The sequence below is a fragment of the Geotrypetes seraphini genome, chromosome 11 (genome assembly GCF_902459505.1).
Source record: "Geotrypetes seraphini chromosome 11, aGeoSer1.1, whole genome shotgun sequence".
Classification (NCBI taxonomy): Eukaryota; Metazoa; Chordata; class Amphibia; order Gymnophiona; family Dermophiidae; genus Geotrypetes; species Geotrypetes seraphini.
Genome location: NC_047094.1, coordinates 103478393 through 103500110, shown reverse-complemented (window position 1 = coordinate 103500110; position 21718 = coordinate 103478393). Strand labels below are relative to the sequence as shown.

The 21718-nt window shown below is 44.4% G+C and overlaps 2 protein-coding genes across 3 annotated transcripts in view; both read left to right on the top strand.

Moving 5' to 3' along the window:
* RTF2 (replication termination factor 2) overlaps nt 1–8867 on the top strand; it is a 90423-nt gene extending 81556 nt beyond the window's left edge. For both annotated transcript variants that reach the window (XM_033963772.1, XM_033963771.1), the window contains one exon: nt 8522–8867. In XM_033963772.1, coding sequence (XP_033819663.1) covers nt 8522–8697 — 176 coding nt within the window. In that variant the 3' untranslated portion in view covers nt 8698–8867. The remainder of the gene's footprint in view (nt 1–8521) is intronic.
* LOC117369330 (sprouty-related, EVH1 domain-containing protein 1-like) lies at nt 2264–3627 on the top strand. Its single transcript, XM_033963769.1, has one exon. It carries the CDS (start codon nt 2374–2376, stop codon nt 3625–3627), a length of 1254 nt encoding a protein of 417 aa, XP_033819660.1. The 5' UTR covers nt 2264–2373.
* Nucleotides 8868–21718: the final 12851 nt, after the last annotated feature.

Sequence of the window (21718 nt, the reverse complement as noted above, 5' to 3'; positions counted from 1 at the left end):
GATCATTGAGCTGTTAACTGGGAAAAAAATCCACTGTTTACTCTGTTCCATTTGCACTGGTGCATCTGACAGAGAGTTGTCTCTCAATGCATCTAAAAGGGTGTTCCTTGTACACCTGGAATTTGGGCACTAAACTGAAGTGTTCGGACCCATCATCTGCTCGGAGAAAACATAACCAACCTAAACGCACATAATTTGGTCCAGTAGAATCTCTTATCCCAAAGCCAGGCTACAGTATGAGAGGATGTTACAAGAAAGGGGAGGGGGGGGTGTGGCAGAAGGGTACATCACTTCTCCGCAAATCTTTGTCAAAGTGCAAAAATCATGTCCCTCTATTTAACCTTTTAATTTGCAGATGATGAAACGGCTGCTTTGCTTATCTTGATATTGAACGAGAGCAACCATGCCAACGTAACGGGCATTTAGAGATGCAGATCTCCATAAGAGCTATAGAAACACATAAGAACATAAGAATTGCCGCTGCTGGGTCAGACCAGTGGTCCATCGTGTCCAGCAGTCTGCTCACACGGCAACCCTTAGGTCAAAGACCAGTGCCCTGAGTCTAGCCTTACCTGCGTATGTTCTGGTTCAGCAGGAACTTTTCTAACTTTGTCTTGAATCCCTGGAGGGTGTTTTCCCCTATGACAGACTCCGGAAGAACGTTCCAGTTTTCTACCACTCTCTGGGTGAAGAAGAACTTCCTTACATTTGTACGGAATCTATCCCCTTTCAACTTCCCCTCTCGTTCTCCCTACCTTGGAGATGGTGAACAACCTGTCCTTATCTACTAAGTCTATCCCCTTCAGTACCTTGAATGTTTCAATCATGTCCCCTCTCAATCTCCTCTGTTCAAGGGAGAAGAGCCCCAGTTTCTCTAATCTTTCACTGTATGGCAACTCCTCCAGCCCCTTAACCATCTTAGTCGCTCTTCTCTGGACCTTTTCGAGTAGTACCGTGTCCTCCTTCATGTACGGTGACCAGTGCTGGACGTAGTACTCCAGGTGAGGGCGCACCATGACCAGGTACAGAGGCATGAAACCTTCTCCGATCTGTTCGGCATTGTTAAATAAAGAGTTAAATATGCCTCATACTGTGTTCTTTTGTGGATGTTTTCTTTTTCAGCATGTATGGATTTATCTCCTGGTTATTAGCTTGCTTACCATAAGTTTAACCCGAAGGTTTCAGAGGATAGGAAGCGGGACCTTGCATGTGTATCTGCAGCTGTGGATTTTGCAAGTTCAATTCATATTCCTCTTCAGCAACAATTCCTCTTCAGTTTACCCCTCTGTTTCTTTTTTTTTTTTAAGTATCTTTATTGGTGCAACAAGGAACATACATCTCCACAAAGTCAGCAAAAATACACAATAGACACAGCTGTTGATTGCATAGAAATATACAAATGAGTAAGTCAAAACGCAAAGGAAACATCGGGAACGAGAGCATGAGCATTATACAGAGCAGAGTGCAGCAGCCCCCAGTGGTGTGAACCTTTTCTAGACAAATCACATACCCCTAGATCAAGAAAAAAACAGAAATGGATGCTCTAAGCCAGGGGTGCCCAAATGGTCGATCGTGATCGATCAGTAGATCGCAAAGGCAACGCGAGTCGATCGCGTTGCTTTTGCGATCTTTTTCTCCCTGCTGCTTCCCCAAGCCAGGCCTGGCGCGTACAAGCGCCGGACTTACAAAACTTCACCTCTGACGTCAACTCTGACGTTGGAGAGGAAGTTCTGGGCCTGCCAGTCGCTGCCTGGCTGGCCTGGAACTTCCTCCCCACCGTTAGAATTGACGTCGAAAGTGAAGTCTTGTGGGCCCAGTGCTTGTACGTGCTAGGCCTGGCTCGGGAAAGCAGCAGGGAGAAAGAATTGGAGAAGTGGAGAAATTGGCACAGTGGCTTGGGGGGGCAGGGGGACAGAGAAACAAAAAGCAGAAATAAAGAGGGTGGCGGGGGAGAGGGAATGAAAGGCAGAAAGAAAGAGGGGGCAGGGGGAGAGAGAATGAAAGGCAGAAAGAAGGGGAGGGGGGCAAGGGAAGAGAGAAAGAAAGAAGGGGGGCCAGGGGGAGAGAGAAAGAAAGAAATATTGGCTTTACAGAAGAAAGAAATGGTGACAGAGGCAGCCCAGGGCCAGCGCTGAGCAGCCCAGGTGCGGCCAGGGAAGAGCAGGGGAGAGAAGGCAAGAGGGAGGAGGGGGGGAGGGAGGGAGAATGCTACCAGCTGAAAAATGGCTCCTGGACCATCACCATCATCTTCCACGGCATCGTGATGCTCAAAGAAAAAGGGAGAAAGGGAGAAAAAAGGAAACATTTGAGCAGACGAAATAATTCTTTCAAAACCCCCAGACAGGCAAAGCAACGCTGCCGGCTTCTGCAATCATGGAACAAGACTACGTGGTCCGAGTTCGAGCCGTTGTGATGACACGTGATGATTCCAGCGGGGGATGGGTGCCAATGGGAGGGGGCAGCCTCAGTCATGTCATGATTTGCAAGGTCAAGCGCCCAGAGAGTACACACCAACAGGATTACATCATCCGCGGAGAAAGGTTGCGAGATCAAACAACCATACTTGAGTGTGTATTAAATAAGGACTTGGTATACAATAAGGTGAACCCCATCTTCCATCACTGGAAGGTAGATGACAGCAAGTTTGGTCTGACCTTCCAGAGTCCAGCTGATGCTGTGACCTTTGAGAAGAGTGTGCAGTCTGCTGTGGAGGAGCTCACAGAAGGTTCCATATCTCCCTCTTCCTCCTCCTTCTCCTCCTCTCCAGATGAAGCAGATGGCTTGGATCATGCAGTCACAATGCATACAGACAGTGAGTCCTCTTCAAACAGCAGGAAGGAGATGCTACCCAAACACATCACCATAGTAACCAGCGAGTCCTCATCCAGCTGCTACATACGGTCGCCAGCATCTGAAGAGTTTGGGTACAGTACTGCCCAGGTTGCCACGCCCACGGCACAGGTTCAGCCTCTGCCACATCTCACCTTCCATGATGAGCAGGAACTGGAGAAGATTAGCCCATGCAAGGACCTCTGGGTGTCCAAAGGCTATGAGGACTACAGGCGTGCTGTGGTGCAAAAGCGGGAACAGGATCCCGACAAAATAGACATGTGCGTGCACTTTGAAAAGAGTGGGAAACCCAAAGAGAATGATTACCACTTCCATGCAGTGGGCTCCAAAGGCTCCCTCAAGGACCCCAAAGGCTCTCCATCCTGTAAGATCCATGGGGCTTCATCCCCCAAGCTGAAGAATGTCAAGGAGCAGCTGGGAGAAGAGGACGCTGCACCTTCTCGGTGTGTCTACTGTAGGGACGTCTTCAGCAGTGAGGAGAATGGGAGGGGGCAGTGTCAGGACGCTCCGGATCCCATTAGCCGCTGTGTCTATCAGTTCACCTGTATGTGGTGTGCAGAGAGCATGCTCTACCACTGCATGTCGAACTCAGAGGGAGAGTTCTCGGACCCCTGTTCCTGTGATCTGGGATACCCGCACTTCTGCGTGCGATGGATGGCACTCATCGCTCTTTCCCTGGTGGTGCCCTGTATGTGCTGCTACCTGCCCTTGCGGGCATGCCATTGGTGCGGTGAGCATTGTGGGTGCTGTGGGGGGAAGCACAAGGCTGTGCTGTGAGAGGAACAGTGAGGGGCGGAGAGGAGGAAAAACAGAGTGGGAAGGCACAATGCAACTCAGCATGAGGCACTTTCAGGGGTCTCGGAAGGGGTGGGGGTATCTGGTTGATAAATGAAGAGCTCTCTTCCCCCTCAACCCTCACAATGTTACAGCTTAACTGGCTGAACCTGGTTTCAACGTCCAGGTCTAACGTTACGGCCAGTGCAGAATTTAAGGAATGGGTGCAACAAAGTGCTCTTCCATAGGGCTCTTTCTATCAGTTCTGTGCATGTGAAGGTCATCTCACACACAGCAAAATGGTGAAGAATGAGGTGGGATGGGGGGAGTAGCTATGCTTAACAGACGGAGCAGAGGGAGGGCATGCAGGGTGAAACTGTACACTTGCAACACCACTTCCTCTGGGGGGTTGGTTTGTTTTTTGTTCTTTTTTCTTCTCTCTCCTCTAATAAAACCCTGAAGGAAAAAAAAAAAAGAAGAAAGAAATGGAACCAGAGACTCATGAAATCAATAGACAAAAAGGTAGGAAAAATGATTTTTTCAATTTAGTGATCAAAATGTGTCCGTTTTGAGAATTTGTATCTGTTGTCTATATTTTGCACTTTGGCCCCCTTTTAACAAACTGCAATAGCGGTTTTTAGCGCAGGGAGCCTATGAGCAGCGCAGGACATTCAACGCAGCTTCCTGCGCTAAAAACCGCTATCGCAGTTTAGTAAAAGGGGAGGGGGTATATTTGTCTATTTTTGTATAGTTGTTATTGAGGTGAGATTGCGTATTTTAAAGTCATCTGCCTTGATCTCTGATAAAACCCCTGAATATAAATGATAATTAACATTTTCTCTGCATACATTGTGCTTTGTGTTTTTTAAAATTTTATTGTTGGTAGATCATTTTGATCTGGTCATTTTAAAAGTAGCTCGCAAGCCAAAAAAAGTGTGGGCACCCCTGCTCTAAGCAATATACTATGGGAGAAAATCCCTGTTGCATTTTCAACAACCCTAAACCAAAAAAGAGAAACAACTCACAACCCTGGGGGGTGGGGTAGGGGATGATTGACAGGTATGGCTGTGTGGTATGGCTGAGAGGTTTCATGTGGTGCCCTCTTTGGCTGGATGATTGGTTGATGAAGGGGGGTTATATCTTGAATGTTGTGGTTTCTTTTTTTTTTTTTTTTACCCCTCTGTTTTTAAACTCTTTGAGCCTCAAATATAGAAAGAGAAACATGACAGCAGATAAAGGCCAAATGGCCCATCCAGTCTGCCCATCCACAGCATCTACTATCTCCTCCTTTTCCAAAGAGATCCCATTGGCCTGTCCCACCTCTACTGGGAGACTATTTCATGCATCTACCACTCTTAAAAAGTATTTTTTTAGACTCCAGAGCCTATCACCATTTAACTTCATCCCATACCCTCTCACTCTGGAGTTTCCTTTCAATTGAAAGAGACTCACCTCATATATATTTATGCCATAAAAATATTTAAACCTATCTATCATATCTCTCTTCTGCCTTTCCTCCAAAGTACACAACGAAAAGAACACCATCAAGTTCCACAGGAAACCAAGGGAGAGCCAAAAACAAAAACAGAACTGTGGTACTTGATGTTAAAGTTTATTGCAATAATTCTTCACAAATACGCCAAATGGTGCAGATAATATAAAAGAAAACAGTGGGAACAGACAACAAGCACTCCACAAGAGCCAGCGATGTGAAGTAAAATCTTGTTTATTTCAGTCTGGGACGTACAGTAACATGGACCCGACACAGTACTGTGTTTCGGTGAACATAAGCGCCTGCGTCAGGGATCACTGTAATACGGGATCCACAGAACAAAACAACTCCTTTACCAGTACGTGAATCCAAGCCGACAAAAGCCCAAGATCCATACATCCAAAAATTGATCCCAACTCTCCCACCTACCTCCTCCCTAGCTGCTATAATTCAATGTTTGGGCAGCCAGCATCAGCAACGGCCTGGTCCGGAAGCCATCTCTTTGCAGCGGCTTCCTATCCCCGCATAGGTAGGACCTACAGAGAGGCAGCTTCTGGGGCAGTATGTGCAGGTGAAGAAGATAAAAAGCTGGAGAGAATTCAGTTTGAGGAAGGAGTCCTTATTGGGAGACAACTACTGGGGAGGGGCTGGGCATGTATGCCACAGGAGGGGTATATGGGGTGGTGACTGAAGATGTGTGTGTGCCATTTAACTAGTTACGAGCTCGTCCTGGCTAGTTGCATGGATTTAAATATCGGGCGGTTAGTGTTTTACTTATTTACTGGTGACTTTTGCACTTCAGCTCAATAAGTTATGACATGCAGCTCCTGATTGGATAAGGCACGACTTAGTGCAGGAAGAGGCGGTTGGACGGCGACCAGGATGATCTCGGGGCTCAAGGGTCTCTCGTACGAAGAGAGACTGAACAAATTGAGGAACGTAGGGAGAGGGGAGACATGATCGAAACATTTAAGTACCTCACGGGACATGTCGAAGTGGAAGATGATATTTTCTTTCTCAAGGGACCACAAGAGGGCACCCGCTCAAACTCAGGGGCGGAAAATTTCATGGCGACACCAGAAAGTATTGGAACAAACTTCCAGTGCAGGTGATCGAGGCAGACAGCGTGCCAGACTTTAAGAATAAATGGGATACCCATGTGGGATCCCTACGAGGGTCAAGATAAGGAAATTGGGTCATTAGGGCATAGACAGGGGGTGGGTAAGCAGAGTGGGCAGACTTGATGGGCTGTAGCCCTTTTCTGCCGTCATCTTCTATGTTTCTATGGAGCGTACCGTGAGTGATTTCCTGCACTCGCGGCGCTTCGGCTGCTCTCCTGCTGCCCTCTCCAGGCTCCCCCATGATAAACTGTATTCGCGGTTTTTCAAGATTCGCGGGGGTTCCTGGAACGGAACCCCTGCGAATATCGGGGGAGTACTGTATCGCCATACCATAAACCATTCTAAGCGGTTTACAAGGTATGAGACTGTATATAGACAGCGACATTACAGAGAACTTTCAAATTTACACTGGCATGTTAAGTTTAGTCAGGTTTATCTGGAAGTGTATTGGAAGTACATCAGGTTGAAGGGGGGGTCAAAGAAATTTGTCAAAGAGATAGGTTTTTATTGACTTTCTAAACGTTTGGTATGAAAGTGCGTTTGAGATGAAGTTGGTTAACCATTTGGTCCATTTGCCTGCTTGGAATGATAGTGTTCTGGCGAGGTATCTCTTGTAGGTGCAGCCCTTTAGGGATGGAAAAACGAACAAGTAGGTACTGTATGTATTAGTTGTGCCTGGGAATTCGAATTGGTGAGACAGATAGGATGGGGATGAACCTGTCATGGTTTTGAAGCAAAGGCAAGCAAACTTAAAAATGACCCTTGCTTCCACAGGCAGCCAGTGTAGTTTTTTGTAATATGGGCTTACATGGTCTGATTTCTTGCCATAAATGAGACGGACTGCAGCATTTTGGACGACTCTCAGTCGTTTTGATGTTTTGTTTTGTTTTTAGAGAGCCCAAGTATATAATATTGCAGTAGTCTAAAGTCTAATAGTGTACCTATATTGCTTAGCATCTAACTGTCGGGGAGAGGGTGGAGGGACATACACATGGGCATGAGTTGGATGTAACAAAAAACAATGTTGGAGAAATGATGTTCCTGAGATGGACTTTATTAATATTAAAACAATATTAGAACTTGGCAAACAGCATAACTTCTAGGACGCAGTCCGCTGAAAAGCGCATTAGATTCGAACAATACAACAATGAAAGCCCTCCCTCATACGTCTAAAAACTCTCCATAAGTGTCCAAAGGTGTGACTGATGAAAACCTTTTTGAAAGTTGATTTCGAACAGATTGTTATCCATTAGGTTCGGTGACCAAGCTCTAATAAAAGAAGGAGTGAAGATTGGATTTGTAACAGAGAGACAATTTAATTGGAACATTGAAAAAACAATACGGAACACAGTGATAAGAAAATCTTTATTGACAACTTTAGACACTTATGGAGAGTTTTTAGATGTGTGCGGGACGGCTTTCATTGTTGTGCGAGTCTAATGTGTTATGCCTTCACCTGGAGTACTGCGTCCAGGACTGGTTGCTGTACATGAAGAAGGGCACGGTACTACTCGAAAGGGTCCAGAGAAGAGTGACTAAAATGGTTAAGGGGCTGGAGGAGTTGCCGTACAGTGAAAGATTAGAGAAACTGGGCCTTTTCTCCCTTGAACAGAGGAGATTGAGAGGGGACATGATCGAAACATTCAAGGTACTGAAGGGAATAGACTTAGTAGATAAGGACAGGTTGTTCACCCTCTCCAAGGTAGGGAGAACGAGAGGACACTCTCTAACATTGAAAGGGGATAGATTCCGTAGGAACGTAAGGAAGTTCTTCTTCACCCAGAGAGTGGTAGAAAACTGGAACGCTATTCCACAGTCTGTCACCCTCCAGAGATTCAAGACAAAGTTAGACAAGTTCCTGCTGAACCGGAACGTATGCAGGTAGGGCTAGTCTCAGTTAGGGTTCTGGTCTTTGACCAGAGGGCTGCCGCATGAGTGGACTGCTGGCCACGAAGGACTACTGGTCTGACCCAGCAGCAGCAATTCTTATGTTCTGATAAGATGTTTAATATTTATGAATGGTTGATATATGCTATATAGTTATGATAAAAATGTGAACGTTTATAGATTTGAGCTGCCTTGTGGTTGAGGTCATAAATATATATGAGAGAGATCTGCACGATACTACCTCTATTGTATACAAATCTAACTCATGCCCATTCATGAGGAGTATCCTGAAAACCTGGAACGTTTGCGGCGCTTGGACTCTTGCATCCCCTGCTCTGCTGAAGGTTTTCTGGACTTGTGCAAAAACACGTTACCCTTTTCTGGTTTTCTCCTGCAGATGACGGAGACGCATCGACATCGGGAAAGCCTTCATCCGCTGCCACGAAGAGACCCTTAGCAAACGGGGACGAGAAATCTGAGGCTTATAAATCCATTTTCACTTCTCACAGCTCGGCAAAGCGCACCAAGGAGCGGTCCTCTAACTGGGTTACTCACACCGCTTACTATTTCTAAAACGATATTATATGTGCTTGTAGCAGTCCTTAGTATGGCGATTTTATTGGTGTTTAGTTGGTAACCTTGCTCTTTGCATTTTCGTTTTGTTTGATTTTCCTGCACCACACTTGGAGCATAGAATCTGATAAGGCACCTCGTGAAATAAAAGGGATTTGGATTTTGCTTCATACCAGATTTATGCAATGTAAATGTGTTTAACATGAAATCAGAATAGCACTATGACAAATGATTAGACAATATTAGATTTAAAAAGAAGAGAAAATCCCAGTAGGACCATCACCCCTTCAAATATTATCCCTTGTATCTGAGCTAGCTTTATAACCCTAGAAGCAATGTCTGGTCATAACAGCGTCTCGTTTTGAATCTAATGTTCCGAACCAGGGGTAGGCAATTCCAGTCCTCAAGAGCCGGAGCCAGGTCAGGTTTTCAGGATATCCACAATGAATATGTATGAGATGGATTTGCATGCACTGCCTCCTTAAGATGCAAATCTATCTCATGCGTATTTATTGTGGATATCCTGAAAACCTGACCTGGCTCCGGGTCTCGAGCACCGGAATTGCCTACGCCTGTTCCAGACCGACAACAGAGGGGAGAAATGGGAAATAAGTTGTTTCAGCATTCAAGTGAACGCTGAGAGATCTAAAATGTTTGTTTTCCTGAACGAGTGATCGTTCCCTCTATGTACCTTCTACAAAGTCTACTAACACAATAAAGCGTCATCTCTGCTGCTCTCTCAGGATCTTAGAAAGACGGAGCGCTATTTTGGGTGCTGGTAGCCCAGCAGTACCTATGTGAGTACTCTCCAATGAGCAGAGTGTCCCCTCCTTGTGACATGATTGTACAGCAAAATATTGCGTTATAAATGAAATACCAGTTTATGCATTTCTAAACCCCTGCGGAAGCCGAGATTAAGGGTTTCTGGAATATTTTTATACTGGCGCCTGCCTCAGCGATGCCTAAAGACATCTAGGCACTGCGAGATATGATTCAGGTAGTTGATTGACAGCTGCATGGACTGGTGCCGATAAATTAGGCACAGTCAGGTATCATTTATTTAAGGCCCTACATGCAGCTACTGGACCTTACTTTTGGGTGCCGGACATTCACCTGCTGAAACCTGGTGTAAATGCTAGCACCAAAGGTAAGCGTTTATTGACTATTGTAAACCACTTTGTTCCTGGTCTAGTAATAGTGGTATATTAAGCTTTTAATAAACACGGTTAGACAGTATTCTATAATTCCACACTTGAGTTTTGAGAATGCTCATGACGTGCCTGTAACCACGTTGGGGCAGTTTCCATTGAGGGCTATACACTTAGTCCAGCAATTTTTCCACTTTTTTCATTCTGTATTTTTCTGACAGAATGAAAAACAGTGGAAAATCACTAGACGAAGGGCCGGAATCTCTAAAGGACACCGATCGCATGTCGATCATGCATTGGCGTCCTTTAGAGCAGTGTTCTTCAACCACCGGTCCGTGGACCGGTGCTGGTCCACAGAGATTTCCTGCCAGTCCACAGGGCCGGCACGTGCATCAGGCCCAAAACAGTGTTCGTCAACCGCCGGTCCAAGGTGCGATCGATGCGGCGTTATCTTCGAGCCAGCTCCCTCTTCCTCGCTGATTCAGTGCACAAAGCCACGGGCAGTGGCTCCTACGCGCGTCCTGCACTTGAACCGGAAGCCTTCTCTCTGACGTCGCAACGTCAGAGGGAAGGCTTCCAGATGAGGCGCAGGATGCGCAAGGAACCACTGCCCGCAGCTTTGTGCACTGCATCAGTGAGGGAGCCGGCCTGAAGATAACACCGGGGGCAGCATAAAATGGCCAGGCGGGAGCAGGCCAGAAGGTAAGGCATAACATAGAGGGAGGGAGACAACAAAGGTGGGGGGAATGATTTTATTTTTGAATTTTGTAATTGAATTATGTCAATTTTGAGAATTTACATCTGCTGTCAGTGTGCTTTGTGTAGTTTAATTTTGTGGTTAACCACTATGTGTTGTTAATAAGATTATATTGTGTATCTGTGAAAATTGAATTTAAAAAATAGTGTTACAATTAGTACTATTATGGGGGCGGGATCTGGGGTGGAGATTGGGTAGAGATGGGCGGGGTCTGACCTACGACTTAGCCCAGTGTTCTTCAACTGCCGGTCCACAAAATAATTCTTTTATTTCTACCGGTCCATAGGTGTAAAAAGGTTGAAGAACACTGCTTTAGAGAATCACATCTTTTTTTTATTGTAACAGAAGTCTTAAATGTAGGCCAGCATTTTACAGGCGATGCTTCCAAGTCCACTTCCAGTGGAAGCCACGCCCATGCCGGCCTTGGGCATCCTTAAGCGTCCCTATGCATCTCGTAGGCGTGAGACAGATGCCTGCAATATAGGCGTCGTTCGCCGCATCCATTTCTTTTTAAATCATGCGTTCCAGTTGACTAATGAGACGGCAACAAGACACCTGCTGCCGCCTACAATTGGGACGCCGTTTGTAGAATCAGCTCCTAAGCGTATCGCCCTTGATGGAGATTGCCCCAACTTTGTTGGTTGGTCTGAGAACTTTTCAGCAGCCCTTCGTAATTAAAGCATCTGAAGTACCACTGATGAAACCCTATATAATTCTTATGCTTGAGTATATCTTGAGACTTTTGTGCACTTCTCTTTTACAATGTAACTGGAAGTTGCTATCTTTTGTGTGTGATCCCAGTAGATAGGGTTTAAAGGGTTCCATGTTCTACTCCTTGTTGCAGAGGAATGCGCTTTCTGTATTCTGGTGGCGTGCAGCGCATTTGCCTTCTTGCTGATGCAGAAAAACTTGCTGCCACACCTAGCCTTTATTGATATAATTTGCTACTTAGTGTCAAAAAAGCAAACCTCAGCAGTTTGAAGCTACCAGGTTCCTTGTTTCTCTGCTATAGAACAAAACAGGTTTGGAAGCTAAGCAGGTGTCTTGTCTAAATACTGGGGCAGCTACTGGATTGCCAAACGTCTGACATAATCTGTTGTGGACCCACCCACAAAAGACACATGCCTTTTAGGATTTTAGCACCTGTATGTGACCTATCCATTACCAAATTGTTCAGTGCTGGAGCCCTTTCAATAAAACCAATAGCAGGGTTTATGCTATCTTACAAGTTTTAATTCCGGACTAAGGCGTGGAGCCCAGCAGAGATGTGAATGCAGAGAATAAAACACAAGGGTGGCATTTATTGATTCTTTATCTGCTCTTCACAGAACATAATGGCGTATCACAATTTAAAATAATGTATACATAGAACAGGATCGATAAAGATTATAGCAAAACCAGTATATTATAAATCATTTTGCAATAAAGCTGCCATTAAACAACTTTCCAACATGAAAGAGTTAGGTGGGGGTTTTTTTCTTATAAAGACAAAAGTATTTTCGAAATACAAGGACACATTTAATGGAAGGCCCTTGCTCAAGTTCACGAGAAGAATAAACAGTTGCAAAGGAATCAGAATCTGGTATGTCACAAGAAATACTTGTATTTTAGATTGGTGGAAGAACAGTTTCTTTCATTGACCTAATTTTAAAATTTGTCTATATATTAACAAGAATTCCTGCAAACTAGTGTATGGCAATGCCAGTGAAGAAAACAAAAGCAAATACTAGTTTCTACAATAGCCAATGTCAAACAACACGAAGGGGTCCAAAAAAACACTACAATACGCCCCTGAAATTTGCAGTGGTTCCGTTCCAGGAACCCCTGCGAATTTTGAAAAACCGCAGATACGGTTTTTCAGCTGATCGAAGGCAGGAGAGGGCAGTTGGGGCGCCGACGGGTGCTTAAATTGTACTTATGAGCCAGGCACATTTTCCGACCGCCTCTTCCTGGTACTAAAGTCATGGTTACACCAATCAGGAGCTGCTTTGATATGCCAGATAGCGTGTCAAAGCAGCTCCTGATTGGTGTAACCATGACTTTAGTACCAGGAAGAGGCGGTCGGAAAATACCACAAATTACTAAGTCCGCAATGTGCAAACTGCACAGTTGTGGGGGTTTACTGTATTCCAATCCAACTGAATCAGTAAGGATCTTCAGACATATTAAAACTGGTTACCTTTGCACCTGATATGACTGTGTAACCACCTGTCTCTGAGGGGTCTGGATTTTCCAGACAGAAAATCTGGTAGCCCTACCCATACCCCACCCATTTCCTTGGTCACCCTTCCCATCCTCTGTACCCTTTTAGTGCTTCTCTCTCTCTCCCTTCCTTCCTCCAACACTCCTCCCCCATGGGTGCTTCTCTCTCTCTCTCTCCTGTGGGTGCTTCTTTCTTTCTCTTTCTCCTTCCAACACCCTCCCCCCATGGGCCTCCCTCTCTCTCCTTCCAACCTCTTCTGCTGTTTCTGTCTCTCCCCTCCCATCCAGCACTACCCTACTCCAGCCCTCCTCCCTCCCTCCATGCTGTTTCTCCAGATCTCCATCCCATCCCCTCCTCCAAAACTGCTTCCCCTCATGACCTCTCTAGTAGAAAATGACACAGGGAAAAAGTTTGTCCCCGTCTCCACAAACCTAGAGAGAAGATTGTTCTTTAAGTAGGAGGATTTAACCAAAGTGGATGGAATCGGGGAAGGGAGGTAGGAAGAAAAGGCAGCTAGTTTTTATGTGATGAAGGACGGGCAGTTGGAGGTCAGTGTGGAGGAACGGACCAGAGGGCCACTGCGTGAGTGGACCACTGGTCTGACCCAGCAGCGGTAATTCTTATATTCTTAGAATTTGTCATGCCCTCCTTTCCCTTTAGCAATTTTGGGTGGTTTTTTTTGTTACAGCTGGGGCAGAAGAGGTAGGGTTGCCAGATTTTCCAATCGGAAAATCCAGACCTCCCCATCCCCCCCAGTTCTGCCCATAATGGCATGATCCTGCGACACCGCCAGTTGTGCTTTATCAATAATGAAGATGTGACAGCCTTTGATATCCATAAGCGGCTAGTTTGATACCAATTTTTCAAGTACCTTTCTTATTTCTAATCTTAATGTATATTTTCTGTAAACCGCTTAGAACCTAACGGATGTAGCGGTATATAAGAAATAAATTACATTACATTACATTACATATATTGTGGTAGATAAAACCAAAATTGTAGTGTGATTTTTAGTACTGGATATGGTGGTAACAGCGCCAACACTCATAGAATTCCTATGAGCATCGGAGCAGTTATTGCCATGGCCGGCGCTAAAAACTGCTATGGTTTTGTAAAAAAAGGAGGGGGGTATGAAGTTTGTAAAGTAGTTTCCATTCTATGGTTATCTGTTAACCTTGTTATTATGCAATAAAGCTTCGGCCAGCTGTTTGCCAAGCTAAGATTTTATTGTCTTAATTTTTGGTAATGAGTGTTTTTATTTATCACACTATCGGGAAGCACTGCAAAGAGGAAAGAATACATCAACAAGCTGCTGATAAATTGAGTATAAGCCTCACATGATGAAGGCCAGAAAGAGAGCACTTCCTGGTATATGTTGATTATTCCCGACTTCTGATTCAATGTTGTATTTCTTGTTTCCCTTCCTGGATTGTTTGCATTGTTGTTGGACTCCATTGCACCATGATTCTTGTTTTTGTTTCTGTATTGGCTGCTTTCTCAATAAAAATTATTTTTTAAAAATAAATAAATTTAACACATTCTATGCCCTTGTTTCATTGCTGTGCAATTACTTCACTTATCCAGTAGGTGGCAGCAAAAGCAGACTACTGTACAGTGTGCCAAAATTGCTAATTGTTTACATGTTTTGTAATTGAAAACTTCTACTAAGAAGTTTGGTACAATAGCACACTTTGCAGATGGATCCCCTTCCCCCCAGTGTGTCAAACTGCATACAATAATAGAAATTAAAACATGTTTTTGTCTTAGTTTAGTGATTTAGTAAAGAACAGTTTTGTACTCCTGCAACCTGTTTCTGGCCATGCAACATGCCAGTCCTGAATGATTATACTGTAAATAATAACATATATATATATATATATCAGTGTATCCTCGGGCACTAGGTGATGCAGTTCCCTAAATCACAGTGAGACCTGGTAGCAGCACTCAGCATTCAAGTACAGGTTTCTAGTTCTGTGTTTAACTAGCATTAGTAAAATAAATAAGGTGTAAGCGTTTGATCCATGAAAAAACACTGGCAGAAAATTGTCTAATTCCATGCTTGTATTTACTCTTTAAGTTTTGAAAGAAGTTTCTAGCTCCAGGGAGGATAATGTGTTGACCCTTTTCCCTGTCTGAGATAAAACAAATAGGAGATAATCAGATCATAGGAATTGCACCAAAGATTTAAACACTTTGGTGCCTCCCCTCCCCCCATAGCCAAGCAGACTGCCTCCTTGCTTCCCATCTACTCTACCTAAATATTAGGGTTACCATATTTGTGAAAACAAAAAGAGACCCTGCCCACACTCCACCCTTTTTCATGGTCCCCCTTCCCATCCTCTGTACCCTTTTAGTGCTTCTCTCTCTCATTCCAACCCCTCCCCCCTTCCAGTAGGTGCCCATTTATTAGGGTTACCAAATTTCCTCTTTTTAAAAAGAGGACACTTGGCCCTGCCCTGTTCCACCTGCAACCCACTCCTTTGCACCGCCATCCCCACCCCCACATGAACTCGTGTTTCCTTCCCCAAGCTCAGCCGTGTCGAGGGCCTCCGCGTATGCGTGCACATCAATGCGGTGACATCATGCTCATGCGTGCATGCATGTGATGTCATCACGTTGACATCCGTACATGCGCAGAGACCCTCCAGATGCAGCCCCGAGATCAGGGCTTTCAAAACATGGACAAACTGCTGACAAATATCTTCCTACTTGGGGCCATGACACCAATAATGCTTCATGACATTCATTCCTACCAGAACACCTGGCCTTGGTCGTACATGCAGAACACAGATAAACCCTATACAAATACAGCACCACAAACTAAAAGTCCTAATATATTCAAACGAAACCCTAAGATGCCAGGCTCTGTATGCAGTACAACACCAGAGAAACAGAAAAAAATACATGTCTTCCTGAGCAGTGCAATATATAGACGACAGATGTAAATTCTGAAAACTGATACATTTCAGTCACTAAATTGAAAATAAAATCACTTTTCCTACCTTTGTTGTCTGGTGATTTTATTTTTCTACTCATCTTTTCCCAGTCTCTTGTTGCACTTCCTTCTGTCTGTGCTCTTAACTGTGTTTCCATGACCTTATCCAATTGCTGGTTTTCTCTCCTTCATTTTCTGCCCTATATCCCTCTTTAGCCAAAAATAAGAACTGACTGTACTGAAAACTAGTGCACAGAGAGTGGAAAGGATTTATAAAGAATATGCTCAGAAAAGTGAAACTCTGAAGAGAGAGTGACAACCCTCTCTTGGGGTAAGAGTTTACCGTCCAGTCATTGCATAATTGATTCAAAAAATCACTCTCTGAGAACTAGTAAAGGTAATAAAAGCTAATTTTAAATCTTGTAATTTCTAAACACAGTCCAGGTTCAAAAAAATTTTGAGATATAAAATATAATAAATCTATTTGGATTTTTGATGATGCACTTATCTTATAAAGATAAACTTGTTATAGGGGTCTCAGGTCTCAACGTGGCCCCGTTTCGTGGTCTGCTTCAGGAGACCCAAAATCAATCTTTAAACATTATAAGTTGTGATGCATGAGATGATCATTTGCAGAAGGAATTCAAAATTTATATCCATGAGAAGATCATTTGCAGAAGTGTTTCTGATGCTCCAAACATTGTTTTGGGTCTCCTGAAGCAGACCACGAAACGGGGCCACGTTGAGACCTGAGACCCCTATAACAAGTTTATCTTTATAAGATAAGTGCATCATCAAAAATCCAAATAGATTTATTATATTTTATATCTCAAAATTTTTTTGAACCTGGACTGTGTTTAGAAATTACAAGATTTAAAATTAGCTTTTATTACCTTTACTAGTTCTCAGAGAGTGATTTTTTGAATCAATTATGCAATGACTGGACGGTAAACTCTTACCCCAAGAGAGGGTTGTCACTCTCTCTTCAGAGTTTCACTTTTCTGAGCATATTCTTTATAAATCCTTTCCACTCTCTGTGCACTAGTTTTCAGTACAGTCAGTTCTTATTTTTGGCTATTATACACACTTTGGCTGACTTTTTGCATAATCTTTCCCTGTGTATACTGTGAACATAGCTATATCCCTCTTTGGCATTAACTTTAAACATTCACTTTTTTTTTTTCATTTTTCTGCTTCCTCCTGGAATCTATCTTCTTTTCCATGTCTCCCTTTCCCATTTATCCATGTGTACCATTTTCTCCCCTAGTCCCATCTATCTATAAATAGCATTTCTTCCCTTCCCTTCCCTTCCCTGTGCATCATGTCCTCCCTCTCTCTCCCCTTCATCCCTGTATATCGTATACTTCCTTCTCCCTTTCCTATGAGCTGGCATATGTCTTCCCCCTTTCCCCCCTTTATGGTCTGGGATCTTTATCCTCACCTGGTAGTCTGGCATCTCTCTCCCCTCCTTCTTTTCCCTTCTCCTTTGTGGTCTGGCATCTATCCTTCCCTTCTTCCCTTCCCTCCTCCTTCCATTCCCTGGTCTGACATCTCTCTCTTCCCCCTTCCCCATCCAGTGGTCTGACATCTCTCTCCTTTACCTCCTCCCATGGTCTGGTGTCTCTGTCCCTTCCCTTTCTTCCCCTGGAGGTATAGGGTATCTTCCTTTTCCTCCCCATCCCCATGATCCAGAATGTTGCTCATTCTGCGCTGCTGTAACCCTTTGGCTGTCATTAACATAAGTGAACTAAACACGCTACCTTCGGTGACTTGGAAGCTCTTTCACTGCAGAGAAAAAGCTTCAAGGTCACCAAAGGCAGCGTGTCTAGTTCAATGATGCTGATGATGGCTGAAGAATTACAAAAGCACTAGTTGAGCAAGCACAGGATCCCATGGTGGGGGGGGGGGGGGGGGGGGGGAGAGAGCAGGACTCTGGATCTGTGCATGAGTTGCGAAGCTGGAGAGACAACAGGACCCCGGATAGGTGCGCGTGTAAGGGGGGAGGCAAAAGGACTTTGGATAGGTGCGCAAGGGAAGAGGAGGATGGAGGACTCCAGATAGGTTGAGCTGCTATAGGGTTACTATATATCCATTCCCTGGACAAAAATTGTTAAATTGAAAAGCCACCTGAACTTCTGACAGAGTCCTCAAAAAGAGGCCATTTCCAGGGAAATCTGGACATCTGATAACCCTACCCTTCTCTCTCTTTCTCCCCTTCCAACCTCACCATTCTTGTATGATCAAATTTACATTAATGACACCTCAAACATGTCATGCCTTTCAACTTAATACCAACTTTGTTCCAGGATATCCAGAACCATAGGTAAGGATTTGACTAAGTGACTCTTAAAACCAGAGAGTGTTTCTCAGTCCCAAAGTTCAATAAAAATACAAAAAGTGCATATATTTGTGCACACAAAAATAAACTTTAAAAAAAAACCTGTTCACTGGTATCACCAGTTTCTTGTGTTGGGTATCACTGAGGAGTTGTCCTGCCACCTGTCTGAACCAGCAACTCCTCTGAAGATTTGGATGGTTGCTACTATCCTATCTGTAAACAAATGAAAGGAAGCAAAACTCTAACCTCCTTGGATGAATGCAAGCTAAAGTCAGTGTCTTCATAGGCTAACGCCATGTATTTCTAACTACATGTGCAAAAGAACAGATGATTATTTTATTCCTAAGCTGACCCTCCCCCCCCCCCCCCAATGCTTCTGATATGAAATCAGCTGAGTTTCAACACACACATTCACACAATATTTGAGCCACTGCAGCTTTAGTTGAATATCCATGTTTCTTTGATTCAGAAATAATGAAACTCCTCAGTAATTAGCTCACAGTCTCACTGCTTCCTCACACAGAGCCTGATACTGAAAACTGTCTGGAAACAGCTCTGCACCACAGAACCTCTTAGAATCCCAAGGCAATTGATTACTCCGAAGGCTCCAGACCCTCTCTTCTCAAAAGAACATTTAGCTTTCAAAAAATAATTTCAGATTTTCCAAATTTCACACAACGGTGTACAGTACTCTCCTGATATTCGCGGGGGTTCTGTTCCAGGAACCCCTGTGAATCTTGAAAAACCATAATACGGTTTTTAGCAGGGGAGACAGGAGAGGGCAGCCAGAGAGGCAGCAGAGAGCAGCCGGAGCGCCGGCGAGTGAAGGAAATCATTGGCGATATGCTCCGACCACCTCTTCCTGCACTAAAGTCGGGCCTCACCAATCAGGAGCTGCTTTAACATGCAGCTCCTGATTGGTAAGGCCTGACTTTAGTGCAGAAAGAGGCGGTCAGAGCATACCACGAGTGATTTTCTTCATTCGCTGGTGCTCTGGCTGCTCTCTCCTGTCTCTCCGGCTGCCCTCGCCTGCCCGGTCATTCACGGTCAGAAAATACTGTGAATGACTGGGACTGTGAATCGCCGACCGCGAATGACTGGGGGAGCACTGTATGCTGGTTAAGAGCTCAGCAGGTTAGTAATCAGAAAAGACTACAGGAATGCACACCAGAAGAAAAAAAAACCCCACAATTCAAAACAGCTGAACACTAAATTAAATACAAAACATTTGCCTTAAACACCAATAGTAGGCAATCTGAGTTGAATCAGTGGAGGGATTAATACTCTCTATTTCCCAGTACTTAATATTTCTTTTAACAACAGGAGTCACACAAAAAATCCAGTTTAAATTCTGAAACACACTGTAAAAGTTCCTATCGCTTTCCCTTTGAAATGCAATTCCAAACCTGATCTAGAAATCTCAACAAATCATGAGTAACAGCAGGTATCAGACATGTTCCTGACCCACAAACACACATAAACTCAGCTGTATTTTGTTTTACAGCTTTCTCAGTACACACCTCAGCTCAACAGCCCAGAAGCAGGTCCAATCTGCAGCATTTCTCATGAAATCAAACATTTACAGGAAATATTATTTCAAAAACATCCATTCCTTCCACACACCCAGAAACTCCAGAGCAGACCCAGAAACATTCACTCAGCATTCCCACCATTTCCTCATCAATTCCTGGTGTTGCCTTAAGCTCTCTGCTTTCCTCTACTGTAGCTCTAAATAAGGGTTCTGGCTTTAATGACTGAGCCTATTATGTGCAGCTTTCTGCTGGAGACTCTGTCTCTCATTTCTATGATCTCCCTGCAACTCACAGGCTCTTTGCATGAGCCCAGCCCCTGAGCAGCTTTCGGCATTTCCCTCCTTCATCTCCACTGCAAGTGCTCGAAATTCATTATTTTTTTTTCTTCCTGTTACATTCATCCCTCCCTCTCTGACCTCTGAAGCTGCTTCCCCTCACAACCTTTCTCTCTAGCTCCCGACTCTCCCACCTACCTCCTCCCCAAGAGAACAGGATAAACCCAGACAGACTCCCCCACTTAAAAAAAATGTCTGGACACCCTGACAGTCCTCTAAAAAGAGGACATGTCTGTTTGTTTCCGGACTTGTGGTAACTCTACCAAATACACAATGCAACATCTTTATGTGTCCCCCCTCCCACCCCAACCCCCAGAATCCACCCCTGTCCAAACCTGCGGGCAAAAGACCATGCCCAGCAAACACAGCAATGCTCCACAGAGCGTCTTGCTCAAGCACAGCCAGGCACTCTTGGGTTCTGACTACATAGCAACAGGAAGAGGAAGTATGGGACTCATGAATGCACCCAAGCAGGAGGCTTCAAGGAGCACTGTCACACCTGCTGAACTCAGAGAGGGGGACCCCAGGAGGAAGGGGGCAGGAAAGGGACAGGTGGAGACTCTGCACTGTGTTCTTGGGGGAGAGTTGAACATCTAGCTGCTGAAGACTCAGGAGATAAACTTGTCCTCTTAAATATGCCAACGAGTGATACATATTCTGAACTAAAAAGGGCTTCATCAGTTTCTAGGTGAACCGTAATGGTGGTTGTCAACTCTATTACCCTTAACCCAACCCTTAATCTCCTCTATGCATTTCTTTGCCCAACTGTAGGCCTACCTTTTCTTATATATATGCTAGCTGATCACCCGGCATTGCCCGGATATAAATTCCCTTGAGGAACATTCACTTGAGAATTAACATCACACAAATTTTCAGTTTTCACTTTCTGTTTAGGGTTCACTACACCACAGCTGCACTTCCTTATATACTGTTAAATGACTGTGTGACATGATTCAAGAAGCTGGCACCTCTCCTCCTCTCTGCCCCCCACTCCCTGCCTCTTCCCATTCCTTCCCTCCATGTGCACCCCGCCTTCCTCTATACCTCTAGTTGAAGTTGTCTCTGGTGTTGCCTGGATATAAATTCCCTTTTGTTTTGGTTTACATTCACTTGAGGATTAACATGACACAAATTTTCAGTTTTCAGTTTCTGTTTAGGCTTCCCCACCCCACACCACACCACACCACACCACAGCTGCACTTCCTTATATACAGTTGACTGTGACATCATTCTGACTGTGTGACATCATTCCCCAAGCTTCACACAATTGGTCAAAGCAATATTGTCTTTTTTGATTATTCTTTACATATCACTCCCTTCCCACCTCCACAGTATTTTTTCCCAGATAGTAATTGATAGTAATTGATATCTGGTTGAAATCTGTCCATGCGTTTCGGAGTTATCCTGGAACATAAGTACATACATCTGATTTTATATAGAGAGATATATAGATATAGATATATATCTACAGTGTATATATATATATATATATATACACTGTAGATATATATATATATATACAGTATATATATATTTATATATAGGGTTGCCAGATTTTCCAATAGGAAAATCTGGACCCCTAGACCTGCCCCCAGGCCCGTCTAGTTCCACCCATCCTCACCCTGTAACACCCTAATCCTGCCCCTAGTCCTGTCCTAGCACCCCTCCCCCGCCTGCTCTTGTTGGGCAGGGAGGAAGTCTGTGCATGCGCGGCTTCCACGCTGTCACACACGCGCGTGATATCATTGCATGGCGGCCGCACATGCGTGGACT

Coding starts and splice junctions, on each gene's coding strand:
- LOC117369330 (XM_033963769.1), top strand. CDS start 2,374: ATGGAACAAGACTACGTGGTCCGAGTTCGAGCCGTTGTGATGACACGT.